Genomic DNA, 25,252 nt, shown 5'->3' on the forward strand with positions numbered 1-25,252 from the left:
ATAGAAATGATCTGGGGTTACCGAAAAGGCTGAATTCCATTAATTATAGAGTTTGTGTTTTACTGTGCAGGGGATGATCATTCGGCCCATTGATGCAGTGCCAGCTCTTTGATGGTGCAATTGGAAACTAATCCTATCTTATAACTTTCCCTGCTTCAAACATTTATGTAAATCTCCCTTTGATGCCATGGTCCGTGCCTCAATTATTGAATATACTGGCACTGGAAGGGGCGCAGAGGAGATTCACTAGGTTGATTCCGGAGTTGAGAAGGTTGGCTTATGGGGAGAGACTGAGTAGACTGGGGCTATACTCATTGGAATTCAGAAGAATGAGGGGAGATCTTATAGAAACATAGAATATTATGAAGGGAATGGGTAAGATAGAAGCAGGGAAGTTGTTTCCACTGGTGGGTGAAACTAGAACTCGGGGGCATGGCCTCAAAATAAGGGGGAACAGATTTAGGACTGAGTTGAGGAGGAACTTCTTCACCCAAAGGGTTGTGAATCTGTGGAATTCCCTGCCCAGTGAAGCAGTTGAGGCTACCTCATTGAATGTTTTTAAGGCAAGGATAGATAAATTTTTGAACAGTAAAGGAATTAAGGGTTATGGCGAGCGGGCGGGTAAGTGGAGCTGAGTCCACGAAAAGATCAGCCATGATCTTATTGAATGGCGGAGCGGGCTCGAGGGGCCAGATGGCCTACTCCTGCTCCTAGTTATGTTTTTGTGTTCTTATTGTATAGCCAAGCCTCCACACTGCAATACATTTCTCCCAGCCTCTTTCAAAGACTTTTAAAGTCATTATCCCTCATTATTGGCTTCCATCCAGAGACCATCATATTTTGCCATCCTCTCCAGAAAAACTCTGCAGAGTTTTAAAAAGCTAAGCTGAGGTGAGGTAGGGGCAGCTCCCTAAAGAAATGGAAAGAGTAGCAAAGGGGCTGAGTCAGTGGCAGGATGTTACACTCATGTCATTTGCCCGTAATCATGTGAGGAAAATGGCTGCAAGATACTACAAAAGGTCGTGAATGTAGCCCAGTCCATCACGCAAACCAGCCTCCCATCCATTGACTCTGTCTACACTTCCCGCTGCCTCGGAAAAGCAGCCGGCATAATTAAGGACCCCCCGCACCCCGGACATTCCCTCTTCCACCTTCTTCCATTGGGAAAAAGATACAAAAGTCTGAGGACACGTACCAACCGACTCAAGAACAGCTTCTTCCCTGCTGCCGTCAGACTTTTGAATGAACCTACCTCGCATTAAGTTGATCTTCCTTTACACCCTAGCTATGATCGTAACACTACATTCTGCACTCTCTCCTTGGCTTCTCTATGAACGGTATGCTTTGTCTGTATAGCAAGAAACAATACTTTTCATAGTGTACCAATGCATGTGACAATAATAAATCAAATTTTACTTTTAAAAGGCAGCATGGAATGTGGACAAGTTACTTTGGCAAGCTGGACTCCCGAGTCAGGTGACCTTTTTCATGTTTTCTGTACAGGTAGGAACCAACCCACGCCTTGGCTTGTCTCTGGGAAAATCGTTAAAAATGTACGCGATCTTCCGGGAGATATTCCATTGAAGAGATTTCAGAATGTAACAGATTGTTTGTGGAGTTAACAGTTACTGTGTCTACATGTTTACAGACTTGGTGTCAACAAAGTAAACCACCATCATAAGGAGGTGCAACTGGCCTAGATTCATTCCCCAATGTCTGGGCAATGGAAGCACTCATACTGTGGTCACCAGACAGAAACTGGCTTGGGAGAGATAATACTTTATTCATTCACAAGTGAAGCCCAGTGAGTCAGTCTGACCCGAGGGGATTATTTTGCTCAGGAAAAGGGAGAATCCCACTTTTAAAAATCCAGCAGGGGCAATGAAGTGGGGCTAATCTGTCATACCTGCGAAATTACACTTTTTAACTACAGGGACTGGGCCACAATTCAACAGGAAAAGCCAGAAACCTGCTATTGCTTGCAGTAAACGATTGCGAATTCAGCACCAGCAACCTTCCTTTCCCTCAGAGAAGCAGAAGAGAATTTCCAGGCTGGCAATGTTTCCAATGACCATCCTGAGGAACTATGCCGAGGGGGCGGCACGGTAGCACAGTGGTTAGCACTGCTGCCTCACAGCGCCAGGGACCCAGGTTCGATTCCCAGCCCCAGGTCACTGTCTGTGTGGAGTTTGCACATTCTCCCCGTGTCTGCGTGGGTTTCCTCCGGGTGCTCCGGTTTCCTCCCACAGTCCAAAGATGTGTGGGTTAGGTTGATTGGCCAAGCTAAATTGCCGCTTAGTGTCTAGGGGATTAGCAGGGTAAATATGTGGGGTTGCGGGGAAGGGGCCTGGGTGGGATTGTTGTCGGTGCAAACTCGATGGGCTGAATGGCCTCCTTCTGCACTGGAGGAATTCTATAACTAAAGTAATAGTGATTACTCAGACTCTTCAATTGGTGCATAGTAACTCTTCTTTCGTCATTACCTTTTCTCATGTGTCTGTGTGAAAGAGGAGTGGGTTTGTTGCAGTTTATATTTCAGGTATTTAGAGAAATGTTTATTCTTTTAATTTAAACTTATGAGAAAACCTGCCTTGCATCTGATCTCAAGAGTAACAGAATGCAAGGGCTTAAAACACTTCTTTAGAAAACATAGTCAGTTGAGAGGTAGAAAAAGTACAGACCAATCCTACCATCTCTCTCCTTTCTGTAATGAGGGATAATGCTTTCAGTCTTTCCAAGATTTATTTGGAGCAATTTCTACTCAAGCAGTACGGAGTGTCCGAATCAGAGAGCTGGCAGGGCTGGGCAGGGCCAGCGAGGAACCTTTACTACCTGGAGCCTTGAAGACAATTCTGGACGGTTGGCAACCCTGAGGTCACTCACCTGCTTCTCAGACACTAGGATGGGTTCCTTGAAGACAATCCAGGTCACACTCTCGTAGAGTGGAGGGGTGGTCAGAGAGCCTGGGTAGGTCCAGTAATCCCTGCATTTTGGCAGCAGACATTGTGGGTCAAAGTCCTTAAACTGGGCCTTTGTTTCCTAGTAAGAGAGTAACACAGTTTCCATATCAAGAATGGTCACCTCAGGTAGCAGAGAGTTTCAGTCTCGTTAATACATCCCAGCATTTATCAGATTAACAGTAACTGTGCATAACGGATAGGAATAAAAGGAGGCCATTCGGCCCCTCAAGCCTGGTCAACCATTCAGCATGATCATTCCACTTTTTCCGGATTCCCTCAAGCATCCAAGAATCTTTCAATCACAGTCATAAATATACCAATCGAGTGAAGATTCACAATTCTCTGAGTGAAGAAATTTCTCTGCAACTGGATCCTAAATGGTTAACTCCTGGACCCGAGACTGAGCTCCTGTCTACTAGATTCTCCAGCCAGAGGAAACAATCTCAGCCTCGCCCCCACAATGCCCCTCCAGAATACTTCAGTGATATCACCCTCCCATTATTCGAAGCTTCAGAGAATATATAGGGCCCAACTTGCTCACTCTCCTCACTCTGCAACCTTCTCATCCCAGAATCAGTCTGATGAAACATTGCTCCACCTCCTCTAGTAGAAGAGAAGGAGACCAAAGCTGTGTTAATGTCACGTCAATTACATTGCTATGGTTAAGAGAAACAGTTGCTGGTTATTAATTGACTTTGAACACAAAGAAATCAGGAATTTTGCCCTCCAACACCAGGAACGACATTTCAATTTGATTTTGTAAATTTCCTTTGCAGTTTTGATTTTTTGTTACAGTTCCCCTCCCCTCCCCACAGACGCTGTCACCCCCTCATTTATTTTTGATTGTTTTAAGTAAAAGAGTATAAATAGTGGATAGCTGGGACACTGGGTTGAGTAGGGAGAGGGCTGTGAGACTGAACGAGTCAATAAGTTCTCTCAATAAAGAAAAGCTCTGTGTCTTGGTTTGAGCTTCATCAATCAGCCTGTATCCTATTAACAAGCTGTGCACCTTATTCCGGGTGTGGTCCAACCAAAGCACTACATAAATGGTAGCACGACTTCCTTCCACTTGTACTCCAGGCACCTTGCAATAAAGGGGTACCTAACATTTACCTCCCTAAAGGATTGCTGGACTTGCATCAAAATGTGAAACAAATGGAGAGTTTCAATCTTGCTTCTTTTTAGTTCAGTTCTTGCTCAAGTCTTCTTACCACTGACTTAGAAGTCATGGGTTTGAAAGTCACAATTTAGACCAACACTTCAGCACAATATAATTGAGGAAGTGATCTCCTTGTGGTCAACATGACATTTGAATAGCAGGAAGGATTTCTTGCTGAAACAGATTAACTGGTCAGTTATCTCAATATTTGTAGGACTTCCCTGTAAATTTTGTCTGCAATAATGAACACTGTCTTTTTTTGAATATTCGTTTGCAGAATGAGAGTATCGCTAGCAAGGTCACTAAGAGACTTGCTGAAACGAAGGCTTCCTTCAGTGCTGTAGGATTCTTTATGGGGAGGCGATGGCCGAATGGTATTATCGCTGGACTTATTAATCCAGAAAAATCAGCTAATGTGCTGGGGACCTGGGTTCGAATCCTGCCACAGCAGATGGCGGAATTTGAATTCAATAAAAAATATCTGGAATTAAGAATCTACTGATGACCATGATATCATTGCCGATTGTCGGAAAAACCCATCTGGTTCACTAATGCCCTTTAGGGAAGGAAATCTACCATTCTTACCTGGTCTACATGGGACTCCAGAGCCACAGCAATGTGGTTGACTCTCAACTGCCCTCTGAAATGGCCTAACAAGCCACTCAGTTCAAGGGCAATTAGGGATGGGCAATAAATGCTGGCCCAGCCAGGAATGCTGACATCCCATGAATGAATAAAAAATATATTTCTGGAATTTATGATCCATCCCATAGTTGCCCTGACAGCGGATCTTCCTTTGCCATCAAATGTGTTGCTGGTTTTGTTACGTCAGTCTCGTTCAACCACTTCAGAGGGCAGTCAAGAGTCAATCTTGTTAATGTGGGATTAGAGGACCATCTAGGCCCAGACTAGATTAGCATGGCAGTTTTCCTTCCCTAAAAAGGTCACTGTTGCGGATTTTACAACAATCGCCTGTGGTCAATTTTACGGCTTCCAGCATTTTCACAAACCTTCCCCAAGAATATGGGTAATAGCAAAATACTACAGATGCTGGAAAATGGGCGAGATTGTTGTTGGTGCAGACTCAATGGGCTGAATGGCCTCCTCTGCACTGTAGGGATTCGATGATCCAAAAACAGAAAATGCTGGAAAATCTCAGCAGGTCTGACAGCATCTGTGGAGAGAGAATAGAGCCAACGTTTCGAATCTGAATGACCCATCGCCAAGAGGAGGCCATTCAGCCTCCTGAGCCTGTTCCACTACTCAGTGGGATCACCGCTGCTCTGTGACTCAACTCCATTTACACCCCCACCCCTTCTCCCATATCCCTGAACATCTTTAAAAAACAAAACAAAAACATCAGTTTTAGATTTTACATTAAACCATTGGACTAGAATCAACTGCCAATTTGGAAGAGACCAAATCTTATACAACGTGTGCAGAAGTGGTTAGCGCTGCTGCCTCACAGCGCCAGGGACCCGGGTTCGATTCCCGGCTTGGGTCAGTCTGTGTGGAGTCTGCACGTTCCCCCCGTGTCTGCGTGGGTTTCCTCCGGGTGCTCCAGTTTCCTCCCACAGTTCAAAGATGTGTGGGTTAGGTGGATTGACCATGCTAAATTGCCCCTTTGTGTCAGGGGGACTTGCTTTGGTAAATGCATGAGATTATGGGGATCTGGTTGGGATTGTGGTCGGTGTAGACTCGATGGGCCAAATGGCCTCCTTCTGCACTGTAGGAGTCTATGATTCTATAAGTGTTTCCTAATTTTACTCCCAAAGGTTTAGCTCTACTTGTAGACTATGTCCTCCTTAGTCCCCAGCCAGTGGAAATGGTTTCTCTCTATCTGCTCCTATTTGTTTCCCATAATATCTTAAAACTTTGATCAAATTCCCACTTAACCGTCGAAATTCCAGTTCAAGCAATCTCTCCTCCTAATTTGATCCTTGGAGTACCATTCTGCTAATTCTACCCTGCCCGCCCTCCAAAGACAAGATATCGTTCTTAAGACATGGTACCCGAGCTGCTTGCGGTACTCCAGGGGATGGACTTTACAGCCCCAAATTATTTACAAACCCATATTGAGAAATCCAGTCGAAGCTTGAGGAGGTGATGGAGGTCATGACCACCACCTGGAGAGCCAGCAAGAGCCCCCTGCAGCCCCTTTTCGAGAAAGCCTACTGCACCAAGTGCCAACCAGGCAGTTAATGGGCCATCGGCAAGCCTTGGCCCAGGAACAGGACCCCGGGGTGGAAGCCCCACCGGCCAACAGCCACCAAGGCCAATCACAGGCTGGCGACTCTTCTGTACTCACTAGTGCCACTGGGTAAGTGCTGGTTGCTGCCAGTACTATGCCTATCCGAGCCTATCCAAGCCCTCTAACTGAGGAGCGACCCAGGCAGAGGTGAGGGAGGCAGGAAGGGAGGTTATAGAACATAGAACATTACAGTGCAGTTCAGGCCCTTCGGCCCTCGATGTTGCGCCGACCAGTGAAACCAATCTCAAGCCCATCTAACCTACACTGTTCCAATATCAGCCATATGTTTATCCAATGACCATTTCAATGCCCTTAATGTTGGCGAGTCCACCACTGCTGCAGGCAGGGCATTCCATGCCCTTACTACTCTCTGAGTGAAGAGCCTACCTCTGACATCTGTCCTATATCTATCACCCCTCAATTTAAAGCTACGTCCCCTTGTGCTAGCTATCACCATCTGAGGAAAAAGGCTCTCACTATCCACCCTATCTAATCCTCTGATCAGCTTGTATGCCTCTATTGAGTCACCTCTTAACCTTCTTCTCTCTAACAAACACAACCTCAAGTCCCTCAGCCTTTCCTCATAAGACCTTCCCACCATACCAGGCAACATCCTAGTAAACCTCCTCTGCACCCTTTCCAATGCTTCCACATCCTTCCTATAATGTGGTGACCAGAACTGTACACAATACTCCAAGTGCGGCCGCACCAGAGTTTTGTACAGCTGCAACATGACCTCCTGGCTCCGAAACTCAATCCCTCTACCAATAAAAGCTAACACTCCGTACGCCTTCTTAACCAGCCTATCAACCTGGGTGCCAACTTTTAGGGATCTATGCACATGGACACCAAGATCTCTCTGCTCATCCACACTACCAAGTATCTTACCATTAGTCCAGTACTCTGTAATCCTGTTACTCCTTCCAAAGTGAATCACCTCACACTTTTCCGCATTGAACTCCATTTGCCACCTCTCAGCCCAGCACTGCAGCTTATCTATGTCCTTCTGTAACCTGCAACAACCTTCCGCACTGTCCACAACTCCACCGACTTTAGTGTCATCCGCAAATTTACTAACCCATCCTTCTACGCCCTCATCCAGGTCATTTATAAAAATGTCAAACAGCAGTGGCCCCAAAACAGATCCTTGCGGTACACCACTAGTAACTGAACTCCAGGATGAACATTTCCCATCAACCACCACCCTCCGTCTTCTTACAGCTAGCCAATTCCTGATCCAAACCGCTAAATCACCCTCAATCCCATGCCCCCGCATCATGGGAAGGGGGTTTCAGGAAAGGTGGGCATAGGCAAAGACAGGGGTGGGGGGGGGGGGGCAGCTCTCAGTGGCTCCCCCTTCAGTACTCGTCCACTGACTCATTCATTCCAACGCTCTCCTGGTGGCCCCTCTCCTTCCACCCTCTGTCAACAGGAGTTCATCAAAATCTCTGCTGCCTGCAGCCTAGTTAATCCTCTTCATCTCAACGTCCTCATTAAATATTCTCATTCTCATTTAGACAACGCGACAAGGTTTCTCCCCTCTTCAATTCCTACAACCCTCTCCACATCCACCCTCCTCCTCCATTCCTACAACCCTCCAAGGTCTTTGCATTCCTCCAGTTCTGGCCTGTTGATTGTGTCAGTCACCATTGGTGGCTGTGCCTTCAGCTGCCTGAGCCCCAGGTTCTGAAATTCCCTCTGTAAATCTCTCCCTTCCTCTCTGATAAAGATGTTTCCTAAAACTTACTAAAGTTGCTAAAGTTTTGTCAGCTATGCCAGAGTACCAGTGCCTCCTACCTTGGATCTGTGCCAATTTGTGAGAGAATACACTTGTGAAGCAGCTTGGAGCATTTTACTGCATTAAGGAGGCTATATAAATGCAAACTGTTGTTATTGAGAAACCAAAACATCCCAAAGGCATTCAACACAAAACGTATTTCACTTTGAGCTCCAACACGACCTTCCTGTTAATTGATGCGTGCAATAAACATCTATAAAATCTGGTAAGATTGTTCTCCAAACTCAACCAGTTCAGGATGTCCTTCGGGGCAGGAAACCTGGGCCGAGATGGTCAGTCTGACTGCTAAGTTTCAGATTATGTAGCTGACTCAATGAAATGGCCTAACAAGCCACTCTCTTTTCAAAATTAATTGGTACCAACCAGAGCCCCAGCACCTTTTTGGTGGCAATTAGAGATGGGCAAATAATCAACTGGTCAAAGAAAGCATCAATATCTCATTGCAAAACAGACTGGAAGCTACGCTGTCCCTATTCGGAGAAATCAACTGGCTGTCGTCAAATATCCACAACTCTCCAAACTTCCCATCTTACCTTGAACTTAACCATGTACAAGGCATCTGTTAATCTGTGCAGGTTGGCATGTCTATCTCCAGTCTGTAAGAGAGAAGAAATTTCAAAACATAGAATCATAGAAATTTCACAACATGGAATACAGAAAAGGCCATTCAGCCCGTCAGGTCTGCACCGACCCTCCAAATGAGTGCCCTACCTATGCCCAGTCCACCACCCTAACCCCGTAACCCTGCACATTGATCATGGCCAATCCACCTAACCCGTACATCTTTGGAGTGTGGGAGGAAACCGGAGCACCCGGAGGAAACCCACGCAGACACGGGGAGAACGTGCAAACTCCACACAGTGACCCAAGCTGGGAATTGAACCCGGGTCCCTGGCGCTGAGGGGCAGCAGTGCTAACCACTGTGCCACCCCATGACTAGGTTGGATTGGTTAAGTGTATCTCATGGAATTTACAGCACAGAAGCAGGCCATTCAGCCCAACTGGCCCTTGCTGGTGTTCATGCTGCAAGTGAGCTTCCTTCCACCATCTTATTGATTCTATCAGCACATTCTCCTATTCCTTCTCACTCGTGAGTTTACCTGATTTCCCCCAAAGTAATTTGCTTCTGCAACTGTGTGTGAAGAAAGTTCCACATTCTCGTCATGCTCTCTGTAAAGATGTTTCTCCTGAATTCCCTGTTGGATTTATTAGTGATTATCTTACATTTATGGCCCCTAGTTTTTGTAAACATCCCTCTATCCGCGCTATCAAACCTTTTCAGCATTTTAAAGATCTCCATCAGGTCACCCCGTAGCCTTCACCTTTCTCCCGGCTAACTCTATTTTCAAGTTTGCTGATGACACCACCGTAGTGGGTCAGATCTCAAACAATGACGAGGCAGAGTACAGGAATGAGATAGAGAATCTGGTGAACTGATGCAGCAACAATAATCTCTCCCTCAATGTCAACAAAACAAAGGAGATTGTCATTGGCTTCCGGAAGCGTAATGGAGAACATGCCCCTGCCAATGGGGGTGAGGTGGAAATGGTTGAGAGCTTCATGTTTTTAAGTGTCCTGATCACCAACAAACTGTCCTGCTCCCCCCATGCCAACACTATAGTTAAGAAAGCCCACCAACGCCTCTACTTTCTCAGAAGGTTAAGGAAATTCGGCATGTCAGCTACAACTCTCACCAACCTTTACAGATGCATCATAGAAAGCATTCTTTCTGGTTGTATCACAGCTTGGTTGTATCACAGCTACAAAGGGTCGTGAACGAAGCCCAGTCCATCACTCAGACCAGCCTCCCATCCATTGACTCCGTCTACACTTCCTGCTGCCTCAGAAAAGCAGCCAGCATAATTAAGGACCCCCCACCCCACCCCACACACCCCGGACATTCTCTCTTCCACCATCTTCCATTGGGAAAAAGATACAAAAGTCTGAGGACACGTACCAACCGACTCAAGAACAGCTTCTTCCCTGCTGCTGTCAGACTTTCTAATGGACCTACCTTGCATTAAGTTGATCTTTCTCTACACCCTAGCTATGATTGTAACACTACATTCTGCACTCTCTCCTTTCCTTCTCTATGAATGGTATACATTGTCTGTATAGCGCGAAGAAACAATGGCCGCGATTCTCCCTTCCCGTTGTACTAATTTTTTAGTGCAGCGGACTGGGAGCATCACCATCGGCCGATTCGCCTATCTCCATAGCCCCATGCATCCAGCCTAGCTAGTCCCCCTGACACTAAGGGACAATTAGCATGGCCAATTGACCTAATCATCTTTAGACTGTCGAAGGAAACCGGAACACCCGGAGGAAACCCACGCAGACACGGGGAGAACGTGCAGACTGCGCATAGACGGTGACATGAAGCTCTCAACCATTTCCACCTCACCCCCATTGACAGAGGCATGTTCTCCATTACGCTTCCGGAAGCCAATGACAATGTTCGCGCCACGCTTGCATCTCCCAGCACTGGATTTTCGCTCTGCTCTGCACTGGGAATCGGTGGGGAGACACAGAAATCATTTTCCTCCAATTTAAATGTGGTTATCGGGCCTGGGACTGAATTCTCCGGGCCTGCTCGCCTCTCCCGCCCCGCCAGAGTGTTTCACTCCAGCAGGGATTACACTCGCTCCCCACTTTCAGCAACGAGTAGCCCGACCCCACTGGAGTGAAGGGGGGGGGGGGGGTCAATCAGGGCTCCCCAAGGGATCGGGCAGTGGGGGTGGTGTTTGTGTCTCCTGGACATGGGCACCCTGGCAGTGCCAGCCTGTGCCCCCTGGCACTGCCAAGGGGTAATGTGCCGATGTCCAGGGGGCACCTTGGCACTGTCCATTGGGCATGGGACAGTGCCAAGGGGGCGGGGCCATCGGTGGAGGTGGGGAGTCCCACTGCTACTCTGCCTTAGGGATTAATGGGGGCAGGAGGGAGGCCAGCGATTGGGTCGAGCTGGGGAGGGGGGGGTGTCTGCCTGTGGGGGTGTCTGCACAGTGGGGGGTGGGGGGTATTGGCACTGCAGGGAGGGCTGGAGATCAGGGTGGTCCAGGACAGAACGGGAGTTGGGGTTGAGGCTGGCCAGCAAACGGGAGACTGACAGTTCGGGTCCACTGCGCATGCGCAGAGACCCGCTGGTTTCAGCCTCCTGGGCTGGAATAGGCCCCGCCCCCTGAAATCTAATGATATTCGCGGAGCAGAAACTGATAGCCAGGTTCCGCACACACAAGGACGGCCTCAACCGGGATATTGGGTTTATGTCACACTATTTCACATAAATATTTCTGCTTTTTTCCTCCTGAGTCTTTATCATGCGATCCTAGAATCAGAATTTATGTCACACTATTTGTAACTCCCACAGTTGCGTGGACCTGCAGAGTTTCACTGGCTGTCTTGTCTGGAGACAATACACATCTTTTTAGCCTGTCTTGGTGCTCTCTCCACTCCCATTGTTTTGTTTCTTAAAGACTGGATTAGTTGTAAGTATTCGCATTCCAACCATTATTCATGTAAATTGAGTCTGTGTCTTATAAGTTCTGTTTGTGAACAGAATTCCCACTCACCTGAAGAAGGGGCTCAGAGCCTCGAAAGCTTGTGTGGCTTTTGCTACCAAATAAACCTGTTGGACTTTAACCTGGTGTTGTTAAACTTCTTACTGTGTTTACCCCAGTCCAACGCCGGCATCTCCACATCACGCCTCTACATTGCACAGAGTGTGGGAGATTCCAGTCTGAACTCCCACTGAACTAAACATCGTGAATTACTCCAGTTTTCCCACAAATTCGACACTTCGAATATTTTTGGGAGAATTCCGTCCAATACCTTTTACTGTATCCTAATACATGTGACAATAATAAATCAAATATCAAACTTTTCTAGAGAAAAGAGCCCCAGTTTGTTAAACTTTACTCAGTAATTATAAATCACAAAGTTCTCTGATTCTTTCTTCGTGGCGCCACCTTGGTCGATCAGAGTCCATTGGCAATAAATCAGGACCTTCCTTTCCTTACAGTATAACTCGCTGTGAAATTTGGCATTCTTGCATTTGATGAGAGCAAAATAACTTGGCAACAGCTTCCTCTTTTCAGCTCAATCGCAATGATCTTGTAAATCATTGTTTTCATCTCCAGTATCTCCATATCATTTCGATATTAATCTACTAGTTAATCTACAAGGATAGAACAAATAAACCTGTGGCTTGGAAACACTGATATATACTGTAGAACAATATAAATGCATTGCTCCCAGCATGTAATCCTGGCTGATACTCCCAGTGCCGGCACTGAGAGAACACTGCACTGGAGGTGCTACCTTTCAGATGCTAAACCACTCTGAATCTCTGTTGTCAATGTCTAATTAATTACATTGTTCAGGTTTATTGGCAGTTACATTGCTAAACAGGTGACAGGTATTAGTACACCCATAAACAGGGATGGCTGGGACACTGGGGTTGGGGTATTATTGACAGTGAATGAGGGATATTTGTACACCTATAAACAGGGATGGCTGGGACACTGGGGTTGGGGTATTATTGACTGTGAATGAGGGGTATTTGTACAGTTATCATTGGGGATAACTGGGACACTGGAGGGTTGGACTATTGTTGACTGTGAACTAAGTCAATACTCGCTCCAGAAAAGAAAGCAGTCTTAGTTCTAACTTCACCAACAGCGTGTGGATCTGATCAAGAACTATCGTTCCCTCGTGTGGATGTAAAAGGTTTCCTGGCATTATTTCAAAGGACAGAGCAGTTCTGCCAGAACCCTGGTCAATATTTATCCTTCAACCAACATCACCAAACCAGATGATTTGGTTCCTGCTGTTTGTGGGAGCTTGCTGTGTTTCTTACATTATAACAATGTCTGTACAGGCTGTAAGTGCTTTGAGGGAATCTGAGGTCATAGTGGGCCTAAATGTAAAATATTCCTTGCTCATAAAGTATTTTGTAACAATGGTTGTGACAGATCTGACCTTTTATTCGTCAGCCTTGGCTGGATTCAGTGACAGGCCACGCTGGTTATTACAGGTAGAATCCTTTCTGCTTTCCTCCTGACTAAATTCAGATCAGATCACAATAAATATTTCCTTTTCCGACATTAAGTCGAAAGCTTACCTCCAGGAAAACAGCAACCACAGCCAGTCCATCCTGTGACACTGCTGCCTCTCCAAAGGTTTTGTACTTTGTTGAGTTCCAGTGAACCAAGTGGAGCTGTAACGTGAGGATAAAGAAAGAATTATCATGCAAGTTTGGAGAGGGCAAGGCCCTCACCGCTATCAGTGAGCAGAACCAACTTCCCGGCAAACAGAGTCTCTACAAACTCCAACAAATAGAACTCATGACCAGAACTACAGCAAGGTTTTCTGATAAAAGCAGGATATTTATCTGGCAAAATGCGGTGAGTAGAGGATTGTCATGGATTGTGTGTGAAATTCATCCCTCTTACTTCCACCTGTTTGATCCCCCCAGATGTGACCGACAGGGGAATTCACCAATCATCTCGACTCTGGTTGGGACTTGTGGTTTCGTTGGCTATGCACTGACTAAATTAATCCTAATTAGAAGCATCTTAAATACCAAGATAGGCTAAAAGAGTTGGGATTCTATCCTTCAGGACAGGGGAAATTTGACAGTGGTTTATGTGATGAAGAATGGTTTGTGTTGGAGTCAATAGTTTATTCTAATTAAACAGGTTAGTGAGCACCAGGGGTTCATAGAATCCTACAGTGCAGGAGGCCGCCATTTGGTCCATCGAGTCTGCACCGACCACAATCCCACCCTAGGCCCTATCCCCATAACCTCATACATTTACCCAGCTAGTCCCCCCTGACACTAAGGGACAATTTTAGCATGGCCAATCCACCTAACCTGCACATCTTTGGACTGTGGGAGGAAATCGGAGCACTCGGAGGAAACCCACGCAGACACGGGGAGAATGTGCAAACTCCACACAGACAGTGACCCAAGCTGGGAATAAAACTCGGGTTCCTGGCGTTGTGAGGCAGCAGTGCTAACCACTGTGCCACCGTGCCGGGTTACAAGGTGAGCTTACATTTGGCAAGATCGAGGTTCCATTTCCCAGAGAATAGTGAATCCCTGGAACAGATTGTTGGCTCATTTAGTGAATGTCAATTCACTGAGATCTGACAAGCCAGAGCTGGATCAATTCCAGTTTACAAGGAGCCAGTTACAAAACGGGATGGGGGGGGTTGGAGGGAGTCAGACAGGAATTCCTCTGAATTTTCTTCACACCAAATTGGGACAGAGATTTCTCTCTTTTTCTTGCCTCTCCCAGGAAACCGCACGTGGTTCCAGGTGTGATGGCGTGGTGTATATTGTAATGCACAATGCTACAAGGCAGGCTGGGTGAGCCAGGCGTGCTGTCTTCACCAACGTAATGAAATTATTTGGAAAGCATCAAAAAATACACAAGTGCACCCAAAGATACCGTATATTCAGTTGAAGCTAGGCCCATAAAACAGGCATATACACCTCACAAAGTATAAGTTGCACTTGCAAATTCATGGCTGAGTGACAGAGTTCCCAGGGCATTTCTCAATGTTCATAATCTTAAAATCAACAAGGATTTGAAACTGGTAGCCTGAGCTCCAAATTTCTTACACAACATTGTGCAAATCAATGGGCTTTCACACATTGTCCCTCAGTTACAAGGGGCCATGATTCAGTTGCTTGGAGCATCCTTGAAACCCAGAGAGTTGGAGACGTTACATGGTTAAAGAGCCACTTGATATTGTTATCCTCTCTCAATTTGGGTCAGATAGTGAAGTTACCATTAGCCTCAGCGCCCCCAAGTGAAACAGAAATTAAAGGAGACTATCCACTGCAGATTGTGCTGTTTGGGAACTTTGGATAAAAGCGAGGGTCGCTGGGGGAGGGGGGCAAGTTCAATATCTGCCATTACTCATTATCTCGACTGATGAATGAAGATGGGTCCCTAGTCCATATAAGCTCCCTCCATCACTCTCGCACAGAAACAGCTGTGTGTATCATCTAAAGATGCATCGCAGAAATTCACCAAGACTCCTTTATTCAGCATCTTCCAAACCCACAACCTCTACCATCTAGATTAGGACAAGGGCAGCAGACACATGGAAACTCCACCATCTGGAGGTTCCCCACCAAGTCATTCACCATCCTGACTTGGAAACATATCGCCGTTCCTTCACGGTCACTGGGTAAAAATACTGGAATTTCCTCTCTAACAGCATCGTGGGTGTACCTGCACCACACGGACTGCAGCGATTCAAGAAGGCAGCTCAACACCACCTTCTCACGGGCAATTAGAGATGGGCAACATTTTGCGAGTGACACCCACATCCCGTAAATGAATAAGAAATGGAATTGGAGGAGGCGACAGTGACAACAAGACTGAACCCTAAAAACCATCAGGGCAGAGGGTAAAACACAATGATCACAATGGGCTACAAGATGATGAGAGGCACAGACAGGGTGGATAGTCAGAGACTTTTTCCCAGGGTGGAAGTGTGAATTACAAGGGGGCACAGGTTCAAGGCGAGAGGGGGAATGTTTAAGGGGGGGGATGTGCGGGGAACATTTTTCATGCAGAGAGTGGCGAGTGCCTGGAACGCGCTGCCAGAGGAGGTGGTGGAAGCAGGAACATTAGCAACATTTAAGAGGCATCTGGATGGGTCCATGAATAGGGAGGGAATAGAGGGATACGGACCGAGTAAGGGCAGAAGGGTTGTTTTTAGTTGGGGCATCATGATCGGCACAGGCTTGAAGGGCCGAAGGCCCTGTTTCTGTGCTGTACCGTTCTTTGTATCAAAGTCAATTATCTGATTGAAGAAAGGTCTGCTTACCTCGCCAGGGTATGACTTGCCATCGACAGTGTGCTCCGATCCCTGCCTGCCTCTCTGACCCCAGTGAAAATGGAATTGCTTCAGTTTATAGGGATTCTCCAAGGGGCCACCGCTCACCACTGCAAGATCAGGAATGGTTCCAATGTTAGAATCGAATCACAGGATAGAGGAGCATCATTCAGCATCATACAACAACAACTTGTCTTTATATAGCACCTTTAACATAGTCAGATTTCCCAAGATGTTAACAGAGAGGAACAGTCACCGAGCGGCACAAGATGGCGCTAGGACAGATGATTCATTTTTGAACTTCTGCTCTGCATCATTCTATGACTTTATTTGTGGGTCTGATTAGCTCGGATGGCGACCATGAGGTTCAGAATAACGCCAACACTAGGAGTTCGATTCCTACTCCAGCTGAGATGGACCTGGTTCCTGCCACCCCCCCCCCCCGCCTCCGAGTGAAAAGGACACCACTGACAAAACAAAACTGTCAAGCAAACAGCCCTGGGTGAAAAACACCAGCGGAGAATGAGCCAAGGAGCTGCCTTTGGACAAAGCCCAGAAGCTAGCTCAGTGAGGGGGTGTGTCAAGGAGCATCTTAGCAGCAAGAGAATGAGTCATAGAGTCATAGAAGTTTACAGCATGAGCAAAGGGCCTTTGGCCCAACTTGTCCATGCCGCCCCTTTGTTTTTAACCACTAAGCTAGTCCCAATTGCCTGCGTTGAGGTGGAAAGAATTCAAGAACTTAGGACCTTGGCAGCTAAAGACACAGCCACCAGTGGTGGAACAATCACAAATCAGGATACCCAGAAAGTTGAGAATTCAGATCACAGCAGAGAGTAAGAAAATCTGCAGGGAGTGAAGGCCATTCAACCCATCTTGCCCACTCTGTCCAGAGTCCTGTTGGTTTATTATATATCAGTGGTTCCTTACTTACCCACCCTGTCCTCCCATCCCCTACCTCACTTGCTGATTATCTCAGAACCAGGTCCATTCATATACTGAGAAATAAATTAACGAGCAGTGTTGTTAATCGCTCTATAATCCTTAATCTTGCACACTAGATATCCAGTCTGTTGCTTTTAAATAAAGCTCCCCATTGATTCAAATTGGCCTGTCAGGGTAGGAGTGAGGCACAATGGGAAAGAATTCTCTCCCACTGCTGTTGTCTGTCCTGTCCAAGTTTCGGAACAAGACTGACGGTGGCATGGAGCAGGATAGAAGCACTTTGGAGTCGGCACAGCTGAGATTCACTAGAATCATACCAGCGCCTCCACGGGTAAATTAAGTGAATACAGATCTGCTAGAATTTGAGGGGCTGAATGGCCTCCTCTTTTACCGCCCTGTGCTGCAGAAACCAGCCAACATGGGCTCCCCTCCCTTTACTGAAACTGGTACAAGAGTTACAGCTGAATAATTTATACACAGCAAACGCCAAGTTGGCAGACGTCTCATTTCAGTAATTTGATTCACCCAGAGTCCCGCCATCTCATTGTTAATTTTACTGGGCTCTCAGAAACAAAGCGCTGCATTTAAAAAATATTTCCATTGTACCATGAACATGCCAATCATGTAGACTTTGGATTCAACAACTTGTATTTATATAGTGCCTTTAATGCCCTGTTAGAGCAGGTGACGAAAAGCTTAGACATAGAAGAAGGTTTTAGATTCCCTACAGTGCAGAAGGAGGCCATCCGGTCCATCGAGTCTGCACCAACAACAATCCCACCCAAGCCCTATCCCTGTAACCCCTCATATTTACCCTGCTAGTCCCCCTGACACTAGGGTTAATTTAGCATGGCCAATCAACCTAACCCGCACAGCTTTGGATTGTGGGAGAAAACCGGAGCAACCCACACAGACACAGGGAGAATGTGCAAACCCCACACAGACAGTGACCTGGAATCGAACCCGGGTCGTTGGCGTTGTGAGGCAGGAGTGCTAACCACTGTGCCAACCTGCCGTTTTAAAGGAAGTAGGGGAGGTAGCAAAGTGGAAAGGTTTAGAGAGGGAATTCGAGAAAATGAGTAAGGAGACATTAAAACAATGGAAATGTACCTAAACAGCCAGCACGGATATGATGGGCAGAATAGCCTGCAACCCCCACCCAATCCCCCCCACCCATCACTGAATGGCTGTTCCCAACTTCTGGATCAACAGAGTTTAGGGATGAACTGGGAAGGATGGGCAGATCCTCAAAGTGCCTGAAATAGGAGCCTGTGAAGATAAGACCCCTTCATTCATCATCACATTGACTGACAGAACTCCGATAAAACCCAAGCATTCTGTGTTTGCTTTGAAATTCAAACCCAGTGAACAAGGTTCACTACATCTTAACCCTTAACATCTGAACAAAACGTTGGTCTACAGTTCCAGCAAGCAATTAGAAAAGCTAATAGAATGTTATCACTTATTGTGAGGGGAATTGATTACAAGAGTAGGGAGGTTATGCTTCAGTTACACAGGACACTGGGGAGACCACATCTGGAGTATTGTGTACAGTATTAGTCCCTTTATCTAAGGAAAGATGTAAATACATTAGAAGCAGTTCAGAGAAGGTTTACTAGATTAATACAAGGAATGGGTGGGTTGCCTTATGAGGAAAGGTTGGAGAGGTTCAGCTTGTATCTGCTAGAGTTCAGAAGAGTAAGAGGCGACTTGATCAAAACCTTTAAGATCCTGAGGAATATTGACAGGGTGGATGTGGAGAGGATGTTTCCCCTTGGGGGAGAATCTAGAACTAGGGGTCTCTGTTTAAAACTAAGGGATGACCCATTTCAGACAGAGACGAGGAGAATGTTTCTCTCTCAGAGGGTGGTGAGTCTCTGGAACTCTCTTCCTCAAGAGGCAGTGGAAGCAGAATCTCTGAATATTTTTAAGGGAGAGTGAGATAGATTCTTGATTAACATGGGGGTAAAAGGTTATCGGGGATAGGCGGGAATGTGGGGTTAAGATTACAACCAGATCAGCCATGATCTTATTGAATGACAGAGCCGGCTTGAGGGGCCTCCTCCAGCCCCTAATCTGCATGTTCGTAATTCTTTGGGAACCTAATTACCTAACAATGTTGTCAAATTAAAATCAATTCCCTATCCTCCTGCCCCTCTCCCAGTAATTCAGCGCCAGGGTACAGCCCACTGCTGGAAAGACCCTCCCGTATTTCTGTCACTGGACAGGTGTGACCTTTGCAGCAAACATCAGCAATTTGGCAATGGGCAGCACCACCAACTCAATTCTTCCTCCAACATTTAAACAGTTTTATTCCAACTGGGTCACTGAGCCTTACCAAGGGGCTTGAAGAATAATTAGTCAGCAACGGAGATGGGAAATGCCAACACACATACACTTACAAGCCTCTTATTGTAATCCCCACTTACGCTCGCGCAAAGCTAGATAGCAAGTTTTGACAGGCTCGATCCAAAGAATTGTGCACCAGGTTATGGTAGTGCAGAGCTTCCAGGGATACTCATTCACGAGACTCTGAGAGGAAATCCATCATCATTAAACGGAATTCCCAACTCTCCCGGACTGGCCTGGAGTTCCCAGCAATTAAAGATTAACCAACAAACATGGTTATGGGCAGGAGGAAGATATTAGAAAATTTAAAACATTGTTTTGTTTCTTTGATCAGTTGTGGGTGACACAGCGGGTTAGCACTGCTGCCTCACAGTGCCAGGGACCCGGGTTCAATTCCCGGCCTCGGGTCACTGTCTGTGTGGAGTCTGCACGTTCTCCCCATGTCTGCGTGGGTTTCCTCCGGGTGCTCCGGTTTCCTCCCACAGTCTGAAAGCCGTGCTGGTAAGGTGCATTGGCCGTGCTAAATTCTCCCTCAGTGTACCCGAACAGGCGCCAGAGTGTGGCGACTAGGGCATTTTCACAGTAACTGCATTGCAGTGTTAATGTAAGCCTACTTGCGACACTAATAAATAAACTTTAAAAGAAACTATATTGGAGAGGGGAACAGCCAAGGAAACTGCTCGCTTTCTAATTGGCTGCAGGGAGCCAAGGATTGACATGTACAGCAACCAATGAAACAGTGTGGGGGAGGGGCAGCACGTGACAAAATATTTGTGAAATTATTCATGTGGTTAATACAGGACTCCAGATCCACACCCAAATCTCAGGCTCCACCTGTAGCTTTGGCTGAATGAATTGATCTGGAAAAGGCCAACAGTTGACTGTTCCTCTGACATTGGTGGCTCATCCAAGGCAGTCCCCTCTCCCACTGAGACAGTAGCACTCCCGCAATCCTGACCCATTCCTCACTTGTGCTCCCAATGATGAGGTGGCACTCAGTACTCCCACCTCTGGCAGTACAGCGTGCCCTCAGTGCCACCCCCTCCTACAGCCTAGCACCTCCTCAGTACCGCCCACCCCACCCCAAACAGTGTGACGCTCCCTCTGGGATTAACAGCCAGATGATGTGCTCACAGCGTCTGGAGTGGGACTTGAACCCACAGCCTCCTGACTCAGAGGAAATGTACTACCCACTGAGCTACAGCTGCTGTATGTTTGAATTGATTTTCTATTGAAGTAGAATCTCTGCTTTCTGACCAGTTTATTGTGCTCAGAAATTCATCAACAAAGAACAATGCAGAGTCCTTTACTGCAGTGCCCTGTACTCTGGTCAGCTGTGTTGCTCCATCTCACAATGATAACCCACAACTTCAGTCCTGTAATTTGCCACTACATTTAGCTCAAGAGGTTTGCTCAAACCAAGTTAGTGAGTGACAGATTAAAACCCAAGCCAAGAAATCGAAACGATGTCAGACCTCCCACTTCACTGTTTATATCAACTGAAGCTTTTAATTAAACTCCGAGACATGTAACAACCGCACTTAATGAGAGTTGATCCTTAAAGTGGCTTCTGATTACCTGGGACTGCGTGTCTGCTGCTATTTCCACCATCTCCCTTCGTCACTGAAAATAATAAGTCATGTTTAGATTGACAAAGGCACACATTATAGACTAGCACAATTGGACTCACATATGGTGATCTTTAAGGCCTGGGAGGTAACACAAATCAAAGGCTGCTGCTTGAATAGTGTATGTGACCATAGAACCACAGGGCAGCACGGTGGCACAGTGGTTAGCGCTGCTGCCTCACAGCACCAGGAACCTGGATTCAATTCCCGACTTGGGTCACTGTCTGTGCGGACTTTCCATGTTCTCCCCACGTCTGCGTGGGTTTCCTCCGGGTGCTCCAGTTTCCTCCCACAGTCTGAAAGACATGCTGGTTAGGGTGCATCGACCCGAACAGGCACCAGAGTGCGGCGACTAGGGGAATTTCACAGTAACTTCATTGCAGTGTTAATGTGAGCCTTACTTGTGATTAATAACTAAACTTAACTTTCAGAATCCCGTACAGGGGGCCATTCGGCCCATCGAGTCTGCACTGACCACAATCCCACCCAGGCCCTATTCCCATAACCCAACATATTTATCCTGCTAATCCCCTGACACTAGGGTCAATTTGGCATGGCCAATCCACCTAACCCGCACATCTTTGGACTGTAGAAGTAAACCAGAGCGCCCGGAGGATACCCACGCGAACACGGGGAAACTCCGCACAGATAGTGAGCCGAGGCCAGAATTGAACCCCCGGGTCCCTGGCACTATGAGGCAGCAGTGCTAACCACTGTGCGTGTGTGTGTTTCTGCGTAGATATCCTGGATCTGCTTCATGATCCACTCCCTTCATCAGTGGCAGCCATGTGAACCAACTACAAGGGGTGCTGCAGAAACTTGCCAAGACTCCTTCGACAGCACCTTTCAAACCCTTGACCTTTACCACCTCGGAGGACAGGGGTAGGGGGCATGGGAACACCATCACCTGCAATGTGATTGTAATTTTGAAATCTTAGATTTGCAGAAAGATTAGAGTTCATTTATCAAGAGAACGGCACTCGGTGTCAGTTGTGGCCTTGACTGTGTAATATATCGTGCTCCCATTTCTAAATAAATAATTAACTGGCAGAAGATTGCAGGAGAAGATTTAACCCTTTCAACACCACATTCTGCACCCTGGATCTGTCACGTTTCTCCCTCTGGAAACTTGAGAACATTTTACACAAAATTTATTTGGCTTTAGATTTACATTTTCTGCCTGCAATGATCTCATTTGGTAATAACTTTAATTTCTACACATCTTCTCAGGCAAGAAGGAGAAAAACACCTCAGTGAAGCAGCTGGAGCTGAAACTGAACTGGATTCAGCCATATAAATACTGTGGCTACAAGAGCAGGTTAGAAGTTAGGAATACTGCGGTGAGTAACTCACCTCCTAACTCCCCAGAGCCTGTCCACCATCTACAAGGCACAAGTCAGGAGTGTGAATGAATACTCCCCATTTGCCTGGATGGGTGCAGCTCCAACAACACTCAAGAAGCCTGACACCAGCCAAGACAAAGCAGCCCACTTCATTGGCACCTCATCTATAAACATTCAATCCCTTCACTACTGACACTCAGTGACAGCCATTTTTGCCATCTATAAGTTGCACTGCAGCAACTCACCAAGGCTCCTTCGACAGCACTTTCCAAACACACGATCACTACCATCTAGATCTGGAAGGACAAGCGAGGCAGATACATGAAAATATCTGAAAGTTCCCCTCCAAAGCACTCACCTGGAAATATATTGGCCATTCCTTCACTGTCGCTGGGTCAGAATTCTGGAACTCCCTCCCGAACAGCACTGTGGGTGTACCTACACTTCAGCGATTGCAGTGATTCAAGAAGACAGCTCGCCACCACCTTCTCAAGGGGCAATTAAGGTTGGGCAATAAATGTTGACCTAGCCAGCAATGTTCCCCTAGCCAGCAATGTTCCCATCCCATGAACGGATAAAAAACAGTTGAGTGAGGAGGAAAGACATAATGATATCAGGGCTAAGGAGGGTTAAATTATGAGTACAAGTTTCATAGACCAGGCTTGGGAGAGTATAAAAGATTAAAGCATGAACTAATTAACATGATTAAAGGGTAGACAGAAGGAGAGAAGTTATTTAGTTTGGTAACAAAGGGATAGAGTCTCAAACTCGGGGGGGTGGGGGGGGGGGGGAGGAGTGGGTGATGTTAGGAAGCATTTCTTTACACAAAGGTGAATGGAAATGAAGAAGTTTCAGACTGCTGAGGCTGGGGGTGGGGTGTCAATGGAAAATTTTCAAACAGAGATTAATATATCTTTGCCAGGCAAAGGTATTAAGAGATTATGGAGCTAAGGTGGATAGATGGAATTAGGAAACAGTTCAGCTATGATCTAACTAAATGATCAAACAGACTCCAGGGGATGAATGGCCTCCTCCAGTCAAAGAGGGAAAGTGGCAGGGTGGGTGGATTCAGGAAAGGGAAACTGCATTGGCCAAGGGCATGCAGAGAGGCACAGAGAGGAGACAGCTGTAATCAGAACTGCAGTACAACCTGGAACATTAATCTGCAGACCTGTCCCGCAATACTGGGGCTAAATTTCAACTGCCCCTCGAGGCAAGATAGCAACAAATTTGCTATAGAACGGAGCAAAGCTTACCACTGAGGGAAACAAACTCTGCTCTAGTCATCAGCACCCACTTCCCAAGAATGATTTTTTTAAAAATACGCAGAAAATCAGAATTTCTACACATTTGTCTGGCCTTCTGCATTTTGCAGGAAGTACGGGAACAAAGTGGGAAAGGTTTGCAGATGACACCAGGATTGGTGGCATAATGGACAGTGAAGAAGGTTATCTCGGATTGCAACAGGATCTTGATCAATTGGGCCAGTGGGCCAATGAATGGCAGGTGCAGTTTAATTTAGATAAATGTGAGATGATGCAATTTGGTCGATCGAATCTGGGCAGGACTTACTCAATTAATGGTAGGGCGTTGGGTAGAGTTATAGAACAAAGAGATCCAGGGATACATGTTCAGAGCTCCTTGAAAGTGTAGTCACAGGTGGACAGAAGGCATTCAGCATGCTTGGTTTCATTGGTCAGAATATTGAATACAGGATTGTCTTGTTGAAGTTGCACAAGACATTGGTAAGGCCACACTTGAAATATTGTGTACAGTTTTGGTCACCCTATTATAGAAAGGATATTATTAAACTAGAAAGAGTGCAGAAAAGATTTACTAGGATGCTACAGGGTTTGATGGTCTGAGTTATAAGGAGAGGCTGGATAGATTGTGACTTTTTTTCCCAGTAGCGTAGGAGGCTTAGTGGTGATCTTATAGAGGTCTATAAAATAATGAGGGGCATAGATCAGCTAGATAGTCAACATATTTTCCCAAAGGTAGGGGAGTCTAAAACTAGAGGGCATAAGTTTAAGGTGAGAGGGGAGAGATACAAAAGTGTCCAGAGGGGCAGTTGTTTCACACAGAGGGTGGTGAGTGTCTGGAACAAGTTGCCAAAGGTAATAGTAGAGACGGGTACAATTTTGTCTTTTAAAAAGCATTTAGACAGTTACATGGATAAGATGGATATAGAGAGATATGGGCCAAATGCGGGCAATTGAGACTAGCTAAGTGGTAAAAACTGGGTGGCATGGACAAGTTGGGCCAAAGGGCCTGTTTCCATGCTCGAAGCACAGGATTCTCATCATCCCGTTTACCTCACTTCACTGACCAGCTGAATATTTCCAGCATTTTCTGTTTTTATTTCAGACTTCCAGCGCTCGTAGTAATTTGCGTTTAGCTTGATAGAAGCGTTGTTGCTTTTTGACAGCATCTAGTCACTTGCTGATCAATCTTGTATTTTTTTTCCACAATCTAAGGAGCACTTTTTGAAGTGTTGTCACTGTTGTAATGCAGCAGCCAGTTTGGGCACAGTAAGCTCCCACAAACTAACAGCAAACTACCATGTCCAAGGAACGCAAAGTGAGCTTGCAGGTACAGCAAACAATTAGGAAGGCAAATGTCACATTCGCCTTTGATTCGAGATGTCTGGGATACAAGAATAATTAAGTCTTGTTACATTTTCACGAGCTTTCGTGAGATCACACCAGAAATACTGTGTGCAATTTTGGTCTCCATATTTAAGAATATATTTAGACATTGCAGGCAGTATAATGAAGGTTCACGAGAAGGCCTATTATGAGAGGCTGAAGAAATTGGGCCCATGGTCTCTGAAGTTAATAAGAATGAGAGGGGATCTTGTTGAAATATGTAAGATTCTGAAGGGGCTTGATAGGGGCTTAAATATGGAGACCAAAATTGCACACAGTATTTCTGGTGTGATCTCACTAAAGCTCGTGAAAATGTAACA

General features: G+C 46.2%; 1 protein-coding gene across 2 annotated transcripts in view; it reads right to left on the reverse strand.

Annotated features, from left to right (window-relative positions):
• The window catches only part of ca7 (carbonic anhydrase VII), a 43,495-nt gene that overhangs the window by 14,603 nt on the left and 3,640 nt on the right, over positions 1-25,252 (reverse strand). The window contains exons 3-7 of one of the 2 annotated variants that reach the window (XM_078212086.1): positions 20,892-20,936; positions 16,014-16,132; positions 13,288-13,383; positions 8,702-8,764; positions 2,884-3,039 (exon numbers count right to left, since the gene is read on the reverse strand). In XM_078212086.1, coding sequence (XP_078068212.1) covers positions 2,884-3,039; positions 8,702-8,764; positions 13,288-13,383; positions 16,014-16,132; positions 20,892-20,936 — 479 coding nt within the window. The remainder of the gene's footprint in view (positions 1-2,883; positions 3,040-8,701; positions 8,765-13,287; positions 13,384-16,013; positions 16,133-20,891; positions 20,937-25,252) is intronic. The other variant, XM_078212087.1, reaches the window with a different exon arrangement.

Source organism: Mustelus asterias, chromosome 4, assembly GCF_964213995.1.
Source record: "Mustelus asterias chromosome 4, sMusAst1.hap1.1, whole genome shotgun sequence".
In the NCBI taxonomy this organism is placed as follows: domain Eukaryota; kingdom Metazoa; phylum Chordata; class Chondrichthyes; order Carcharhiniformes; family Triakidae; genus Mustelus; species Mustelus asterias.